The sequence below is a fragment of the Thalia democratica genome, chromosome 2 (assembly GCF_965202585.1).
Source record: "Thalia democratica chromosome 2, ktThaDemo2.hap1.1, whole genome shotgun sequence".
NCBI classification, from domain to species: Eukaryota; Metazoa; Chordata; class Thaliacea; order Salpida; family Salpidae; genus Thalia; species Thalia democratica.
The window spans coordinates 30,136,375-30,145,670 of NC_139166.1; the positions used below are offsets into that span (position 1 = coordinate 30,136,375).

The 9,296-nt window shown below is 26.7% G+C and overlaps 1 protein-coding gene across 2 annotated transcripts; it reads left to right on the top strand.

The window, feature by feature from the left end:
• Window positions 1-5,654: 5,654 nt before the first annotated feature.
• On the top strand, window positions 5,655-8,984 carry LOC145849592 (uncharacterized). Of its 2 annotated transcripts, none has more exons than XM_082954558.1 (4): window positions 5,655-5,906; window positions 6,196-6,346; window positions 8,309-8,418; window positions 8,482-8,984. In XM_082954558.1, exons 1-4 carry the CDS (start codon window positions 5,655-5,657, stop codon window positions 8,716-8,718), a joined length of 750 nt encoding a protein of 249 aa, XP_082810684.1. In that variant the 3' UTR covers window positions 8,719-8,984. The 2 variants fall into 2 exon arrangements, with proteins under 2 accessions (XP_082810684.1, XP_082810685.1); XM_082954559.1 differs by having other exon boundaries at window positions 8,520-8,737.
• The last annotated feature ends 312 nt before the right edge of the window (window positions 8,985-9,296 follow it).

Sequence of the window (9,296 nt, forward strand, 5' to 3'; positions counted from 1 at the left end):
ATAACTAACAATGACACATAATCGATAATGTTGAGATTGAAGACAAATATGCGATTTAAAAGAACAAAAATATCTAGTCGATGGTAATTGCTTGCTGAAAAAAGCGACTATAAAGACAAAAAAAAAACAAGCATTAAATTGTTTATTAGTTTAGTTGAATTGTCTTTTAAAGACCGATAAAACTAAAAAGACATAAAAAACATGGTAATGCTACAACTTTATCACATCATATATGAAAACTTAAAAACAAAGAATTGTCATTAAGATTAACTTGGAAATGTTAGAAAGCAACAAAATAAAGAGTTTGAAAAATGGTTATAAGTTTTGTAACAGTGAAAATTTTAAACGTGAAAAAAGACTGAGTTTTTAAACCAGAGGTCGGCAGCCTCTTACATGTTGCGTGCCTATTTTCCGATAAAAAGTTGCTCACAGGCCGCAGTTGTTTTAAAATATTTGTAGTAATTAACATAAAATTTTTATTATATGTTTTGGTATTAAGAAAACAATCTATTGAATATACATATATTGAATAAGATTTATTTAAGCACTGACTATGTCTTTGACCGAAACTTAGTTTGTAAAATAAACTCTTGAAACAATAAATTCATAAAATTATTATTTTAAAACCAGAAACTGTGATAAAATAAGAAATAGTAGAGCACTAGTAATGAGTTGATATTGAATTAGTAGCCAATTTTTAAAGGTTTTACTACAAAAACTTTTCTTACTGCTGTTTGTAAAAAAGGTATGTTTTGAGCTGAAAAGTATATCGCAGGTCGCATTTGGCCCGTGGGCCGCAATTTCCCGACCTTTAAACAAAAGAAATAAACTACAAACCGGATATCTGTTGTAAAGATTTAAAACGAAAAACTTTATAATACCATATATGTGTTTATTAGATTATTTTGTAACATTTAATTTTCTATATTTTTGTTTTTATGTTTGTAATTGCCCTGTATTAGATAAATATCTTGCAGATGACATGCTTCATTTTGTAATTTTTTATTTTGTAGGTAAAAGTTTTTTTGATCTAAACTTATATTTATAAAAGTAAAGATTAAGATTTAAATTTGTAAATGAATTTATAATTTGTCTACTGATCCAACTTAGAAGGACTTTTATTTAAAATTAACGCAGAAAGCAAAAATAAAATAGTACATATTTTTCACGCTTGCGATCCTAATCTATTGAAATAAAAAGTATAAGTAACAAAGTTACACAAAACCAAAAACATTATGATGATATTATTAGTTCATGTAAGACGTTTTTATACAAAATTGAAACTTTGTATCAGACTAGCAAATGTTATTTTTTATAAATATAAATCAGGTTAAAAATGAATGCTTCAAATAATAAATTGTATTTTTAGTTCAAGTCTGGATGGTTTTAAATAATTTAAACTTATTTTTGCAAATAAATGTCGTTTAATGAATGATTGTTATTTTAAAATTTTAAAAATCGTCTAAAGCTATGTTCAGCACGGTTCATATGAATTGTAAACTTAATAATAAGTGTATAAGACATGTGATATTTATAAATAAAAACACCAATAAATAACTTTTTCTTCGAAATTAGTATTAAACTTTTATTGAGCTTAAAACTTTTAATTGTTAAAAATTGTTGCTAAAACAAATATTTTTTTTTGTAAAATTTTATTGAACCAAACTAATAAAAAGGTAGCTTTATTTTACAGGTTATTTTTAGAATAAAAGTAAAAGTTTTAATATAGGTTTTAGTATGCTCGTTATCTTTTTAAGCAGATAGTCAATTCGTTTATATAATACAAATTTTCGATATAATTTAAGTTTTAGAAACCTGATTAAACGTTTTACTTGTTTTAATTTAACATTATAACTTTACTCAAATTTAAAAAACAGACTAAAGTTGTTAAATTTTTATTGTTATTGTATTAAAATTTACTTATATAAATAAATTTTTTAGCTATGCTTTTAAATTTTTTTTATTGCTAGTAAAGGTGAATTAGAATACTAACCGTATGAATTCAAACAAAAATAAATGCTTAGAATAGCTATAGACAATTGTCAGTATTAAGAAAACTAAAGTTAGGCTAAAATAAAAATGATTCTAATTACATTACACTATCTCGTCTTAATTTAAATAAGGGTTACGTATTTAGGTACAAAAATATAACTTTGTAGTTGAATAAACTTACCAAGTTTGTTGAAATTCTAGTGATAAACAGATGGTATTTTAAAAATTAAGTGTTTAGAGCTAAAAATATATAAATTTTAATATTTGTTAACGGTTTATGCTTGATTAGAATCATCTCCGTCAAATGCATCTACAAAAACAAGTTTACATAAAAAATACTAATTTGAATTTATAATTATTATATAACAACATCAAGTATGATAAATATTTTAATTGATACAGAAACTGGCGGCTCATACAAATATATTTTTAGCTTTGTGGCTACGAAAACTAGCATGAAACAGCAATTAAATTTTATTCAGCTCTGTTTTTTGTTTATGTAAGACCAAAAATAGACATGTATTTTTGTATTTTGTAAACTAGTACTGAAAAACCTATATGTTAGATATACTTCAAAAATAGAGTAGAAGTAGTTATTAGTGTTTTTATTTTCTTTGTTTTAATAATGTTAAGTTTCAATAAAAAAATTTGAGTAAGAATGTTTTAAATGTTTATTAATTTTTATGAACAAGACTTTTTCTAATAATGATTTTTTATTAAACTTTTTTTGATTATTCTTCATAGTTTTACGGTTATACAAGACGAGGTTGCATCTAAAAAACTTTAAAAAAGTTCTAAAAAGCTAGTAACTGTTTTATTTACAAGACTAATTTTATACCTTAAAGGTTTTTTATAAACAAAAGCATTACTGTGGTTTTTAGATAATATGTTTCTGTTTGGATACTTGATCTTAAGAAAACAACGTTTAAAAAAATTTATATATAAATAATGGGAGTTTAACATTGCAAACTTAAGAAAAATTTTAAACAAAAAGCAATTTATTTTAGGTAATAAGATTCCCTTACATTTATCTCACACTTTTACGCTTGATCAATGTTTATTAGAGCGTTTAGTTCTGTATTGATGAAATAAAAAAGCTTTCAATTTTGTTGAGAGGTTTTATTTGAGGTTTTGTTTAAATTTTTTGAATCTTTTTGTTTTCAAAGTTATACGTAGAATTCAATAACCACTTTTTTTTATTGTTAGTTTTATCATGATTAAAAAGATTAATTTTAAATGCTGGCGTTTAGTGTTTATCAATGTTTTAATCAATTTGAGTATCTAGAAATAATATTTTTAAAGTTTTTAGTTAGTTTATTCTATGTTTTGACATTTTTATTTAAGATATTGAATAAAAAATAAGTTAAAACTAAAAAGTTCTACGTTGTTTACAAAACAAAAGTTTAGATTAAAATAAAAAAGTTAATTTGACTTATAAGACTTAAAAATACTTTACCTTAAAAGTTTTTACATAGAAGAAATAAGCTATGAATAAGACTTCTTCCTCTTATTATTAAGAAAACGACTCTTTTAAAGTTATTATTGAAGCTAAAAATTCTCAAGATTAAAATAATTAAAAAATACATTAGTTTTATGTTAAATAAAAATACAAAAGTTTCATAAACTGAAAAGCGTAATAACATTAAATTTAACTATTTTAAACTCATTAAAAAACTATATACTTTTATAAATTAATATAAATTTAGTTTTTTTTTACAAAATGCGTTCTCTATGTTAAAAGTTTTAGTAACATAGTATTTAGTCAAGTTAAGTTATTAAATAAAAGACATAAATTGCCCTTCATCAATTTATAAGTAACTAAGTGTGTTATTAATTTTTAGATAAACTAGCTTAAGGTTTTAGATAACTAATAATGTTTTAATAAAAAAATATTGGAAGTTTTTTTTTAATTTTGTTTCAGTATTTTGTAATTTTTTATGAAAATTTGTATTTCATATTTAAGGAATATTACACATTGATTTAGAATTGTATTTTCCAATTAAAACAACAGAATAAAAGAGCTTTAAAGCGATATTAAAAAACATGCAATTCTTGCAAAGCAATAATTTTTTTTAAAATTAAAAAACAAATAATTTACTAACAAAGCATTAGTATTTTTTACCAAAGACCATATACGGACTTAGCTACCAATTTCCACGGACTAGATATTTTTAATAAAGTTTTTTATCAATTTTTGATCGAAGGAAGACATTAAGTATGGTTTTCAATCAAATCCTTAATTTTCAATCCGATACTCAAACGAAAGTTAAAAGCTTATAAGTATTATAAAAACTCAAAAAGGATCTTAAAATCAGTTTTTTAAACAAAACTACAACTGTATTGTACGAAAATAGTAGATTTAGGATGACACAAACTAAGATAAGAACATCAGGTAATTAAATACTATTGTTTTTAAGGGGAGCTCTTCAAATTATATTAGCTTGAATTTTTAACAAACCTCGATTTGTTTTAAATTACAGTCAAAGTAACTATCGCTGCAATTTATAAGATTGTGAATAAATATTTATAACAAAATAATACAAAAGAGGGTATTTGAAAAGTGCCCTTGTGGATATAATAAACACAAATACTAAATTTATCTTGAAACTAATAGTTATAAAATTTAAAAACATATATTATTTAAGTCTATCATCGTATATAGTGTAAAAAGGGGACACGTTCAAAATCCATCCGCGATCAAAATCCACCCGTGTTCAAAATCCTCCCAGTCAAATTCGAGAACCTCTTACCGATCGAAGGTAAGGTTTAGGGGTAACAGCAATAGCGAGAAATAAATAGATAATAAATAAAAAAAATGCAAAAAGTATATAAAATGAATTAATAAATAATAAAAATATAGGAAAAAAATCGGATGGATTTTGAACGCGGGTTGGTTTTGATAGTAAAAAGTTATCCCTTAACCTTAACATACACTAAACTGTTACAAAATTAAGTACTAGAGTAATATTTAAACCTTAGTTTTGGTTGATATAAGTAGGAGCTTTAAAGTACCGTTTTTTATTTGAAAACCGATATAAAAGGAATTACTAAGAGTAAAAATTTTTTTGAAGGGAAATGGTTGGATGGGAAATAAATAATTTTAAGTTATAGAGATTTTAGAACAAAAAACTTCCTAACTTATTATATTATTTACAACTGCCTTTAAAATTTGCCAAATTCTTTTATTTGTGATCTGACTGAATTTTGTTTAATTAAACAGTGCATATAGGTTTACTAGTTTCATTTTTGCTTATAGAAAAAGCTTTAGTTTTTAAGTTCTAAGAAACAAATTATCAAATTATCTTTTAAATTCTTATCTTAATTGACAGCACTAATGCTACATTTTATACAAATAAACTTTGTGTAACAGGCAAGTATTTTTATTTAGTGGTGTTCTCATCCACAAAAGATTTTTTTTTACCACAATCTAATTTTATTTTAACTCTGGTGTTTAACACGTACAAATAATAATTCAATGTGTTGCATAAAGTACTAAAAAACATTAAAAGCAACAACTTTGTTAAAAATGCGGTAAACAAAATCGAAAAAACGTTTGGTAGAACAAAATATTTCAATTTTATTGCTTACTTCGAAACATTAACAGTATAAGGCTGTCTATTATATAACTGATATCCCAAGTTACTTACCAAAACAGAATAAGCATGAAAGTAATTGTAGCAAGTTTTTCTAAATGCGGAACTAAAACCCTCCATGCTGCTTTAGAAGAATTAGGGTTCAGTGTTTGGGACTTTACTGAAGCTCACACTTATCACTACGAACAGTGGACGAAAATCATGGATCATGGGGGGAGTGTTGAAGACTTTAGAAAGATGTTTCAGAATATCGATGCAGTTTGTGATATGCCTACTTTTTTCTTTTGGGAGGAAATACACCGTGCTTTTCCAGATGCAAAGGTCTGGTTTTTGATACGACATCATTATACTTGAAGTTATATTTTTTGCCTTTCAGTTTAAAATTTTTTTTTTATAATTGCCTTTATTTTGCTTCATTGATATTTTAGTAAGTATAACTAAAAAGTTAAAAAAAATAAAAGTAAAAGTATACTTGAAACAAAGAAGTAATTTTAAACTCCTAACCAGTTTTATCAAATCTTAATTTCCAAAGTTAACTATATTTTATTTTATGCAACTTTAAACTTTATAAACCTCAAAAATAGAAAACACATAAGCTACTTTTTTTCAGATAATACTAACAGAAAGAGATGAAAATGATTGGTGGATAAGTTTTGAAAAACAGTTGCGACCAAAAATTTGTCAAAGCAGAATTACTAGAAAGCTGATTGCGGTAATGTCGCCAACTTTGAAGAAAATTAACTGCTTTTATGGAAAACTGTGTTAGTAATTTGGGTTTTGTTATTATACTAAAACTTATTGTCTAGCTCAGTGCTTCTGAACCTTTTTTTAGTGGCGGAACCCTTTTCCAAAGTTCAACTTTTCCGCGGAACCCCTAATTTAATTTTACATAAAATGTTTAATATAATATTTCCTGCAAAAAACAAAAGAACTTCAGTGAAAAACGAATTTTTTTGCAAAACTATATCATTGTTAGAAATCATACCAATTGTAATAGTATTAAGTCGAGTCAAACTCAAAGTGCGCCAGAGGCAATATGTTTTTTATGATTCTATAATAAATAAACTAAAACAAACATGATTAATCTCAACGTCATAAAAATATTTCCTTGCATAATAAAAACAAAATGAGAGCTACAATCAATAACGAAATGAACATGAACCTAATCGAATTCACAGATTACTTTAAAAAACGGGTAAGATGCTTAACGAAAAATAAATAAAAAACATTTAGTGCGAAACTTGAACTTGTCTCTTAGCAACAAGCATGTCAATGCGCGGCTGGATTTTGGATAAACTGTGACGGAGACAGGCAGATAAGGTTGAAGTCAGCATACAGTCCCTTTGCTTCGTTTTAATTTTTGTTACATGCGAAAAGCTGGACTCGCAAAGATAAGTGGTGGTGAATGGTAAAGAAATTTTACTGCACGCTTTGCTAAGACGGGGTACTCTGAAATTGCACATATCCAAAAACCTAAAAGCTCCTTTCCTTTGAAACTCAATTTTAAATTACTATCTTAAGATAGTTGCAGCAATCCGTTTTCTGTATCTGTAAGAAGATTCACTTCTTCTGAAGCAATATCACACATAAAAGGAATCAAAATCCATAAATTTCCGATGCAAACATCTTCAGGAAAATATTGTTTAAATTTTATAGACAAAAGATCAAGGTGGTTGTATATTTCGTCAGAGAAGTTGAATTCTATGCATTTTCATGGGCCTCATCAAACCGGTGAAACATCGCAAAACTACCATTGCCAACCTTTTTCTTCCTAAAGTTAATTCCAGTTTTAAACGCCTCAATCTTGTCCGTCATGACAAAAATGGAATTTTGCTTCCCTTGCATGCTTAAGTTCAAAGCGTTCAATTCTTCGATAATATCGGTGAGATAAGCTAGTCTGGCCAAAAAAACATCATCTTCAAATAACTTCACTAATTCTGAGCCTTCATCTTTAAGAAAGGTGAACACCTGCTTCTTTAATTCAACGACACGAACCAGTGTCCGCCCCTTCGACAGCCAGCAAACTTCGTTGTGATAAAGAAGTCCCAGATGGTCAGCATCTAAACTTTCACAAAGTTCTTTGAATCATCTGGCCTTTGTGTCACTTTTCTTTATAAAATTAACAGTTTTAATCGAAGCTGAGAGAACTTCTTGTAAACAAGAAGGAAGATGTTTTGTTGCCAAATTTTCTCTATGTAAAAAACAATGTATCCATTTAGCTTCAACTGCTTTATCCTTCATTTTCCTCACTACACCATTTTTGGACCCAGTCATAGACGCTGCACCTTCAGTGCAAATGCCGACACATTTATTCAACTCTAAACCCTTGCTGATGAAATAATTTTCGACACATTTCATTACTTTAACAGAAGTTGTTTTTGTGGGTAATTCTCCACAAAATAATATATCTTCGTTGAATCCTTCCTGCCCACAAAATCTAACAAAAACGAGTAACAAGGCTTTGCCGCTTACGTCAATAGACTCGTGTAGTTAATCAGCATAAAATAGGTTTATGACAACTTTTATGTGTTCCATTTTTTTGAAGTTTTATGATTTATGTTTTTTTTTTCTTTCAAATTTATTTCTTAAATTTCGAAAGGCTTTGCGGAACCCCTGAGAGGCGTCGCGGAACCCTAGGGTTCCGCGGAACCCCATTTCAGAAGCACTGGTCTAGCTTATGTTATGAAAATTTTGTACTTTGTTTAATTATAAAAATATTCTAGTCAGAGTAATTTTTGGAACGGATGTACTGCGCGATCGTCAGAATCAAAATGGCTACAACAAAACTCTTATAAAAATGGCCTACAGAAGGCACAACGCTTATGTGAAACAAGTAAATTAAGAAACTAAGTAAGATTGTTTTTTAGTTTTTAAGATTATTATAAACTTTATTTAGAACGCACCAAAAGACAAGCTACTTGTTGCTGATTTCAGGGAAGGCTGGGATCCGATTTGCAAATTTCTAGGCAAACCAACTCCGAACTCGCCATTTCCGCACGCAAACAAGAAAGGAGTTGACGTTGACAACTTTGTGAAAAGCGAAGTATATGGTCTGGTCAGAAGGGAAGTTGTGAGATCAGCTATTCTAATTGTTTGCAGTTTGTGTGTATTAGCTTCTTTGTTTTTCGTTTAAATTTTTTTCACATTCATTTTTGAGGGTTAGAAACAATAAGTTAGTTACTTTTGTAAAATTGAGTGAGGGATTTTTCAAATATTTTAAACATGACGGCCTTTTGTTTCATTTGCTATTTAGACTTTGAAAATTTTGTAATGAAATTTATTATTTATATGTAAACAGATTTATTTCAAATGTTGATACACATTTCTATATATTGTAAAACATACAGGAGTAAAAACAGCTAGTTATTTTTTTTACTAATTTTTCATATGAGTAATATGCTTTGAATAAAATTATATTTAATTCAAAGATTAATTTTAACAAAAATTTAAAACAGTTTTAGTATATAATTTTTTTTAGTTAAATAAAAAAGTATTTAACTTTATACAAGTAGTTTGTTTAAATTTTTAAAATTTAGATAGTTTTATGGTTTTTTAAATTTTAAGTTCATTTTACATTAAAATAAATCAGATTAAAAAAATGATGTATCAGTGTTATAATTTTTTTAAGTCTTGTAGTATGTTAGTTACTTTATAACCATTCCAAAAAAAAGTAAATCTTTGCTTTCCATAACTTTCTTTAAAATGTTTTTT

Coding starts and splice junctions, on each gene's coding strand:
- LOC145849592 (XM_082954558.1), top strand. CDS start 5,655: ATGAAAGTAATTGTAGCAAGTTTTTCTAAATGCGGAACTAAAACCCTC. Junction 5,907..6,195: donor GTGCTTTTCCAGATGCAAAG/GTCTGGTTTTTG, acceptor ACTTTTTTTCAG/ATAATACTAACAGAAAGAGA. Junction 6,347..8,308: donor CTGCTTTTATGGAAAACTGT/GTTAGTAATTTG, acceptor AAAATATTCTAG/TCAGAGTAATTTTTGGAACG.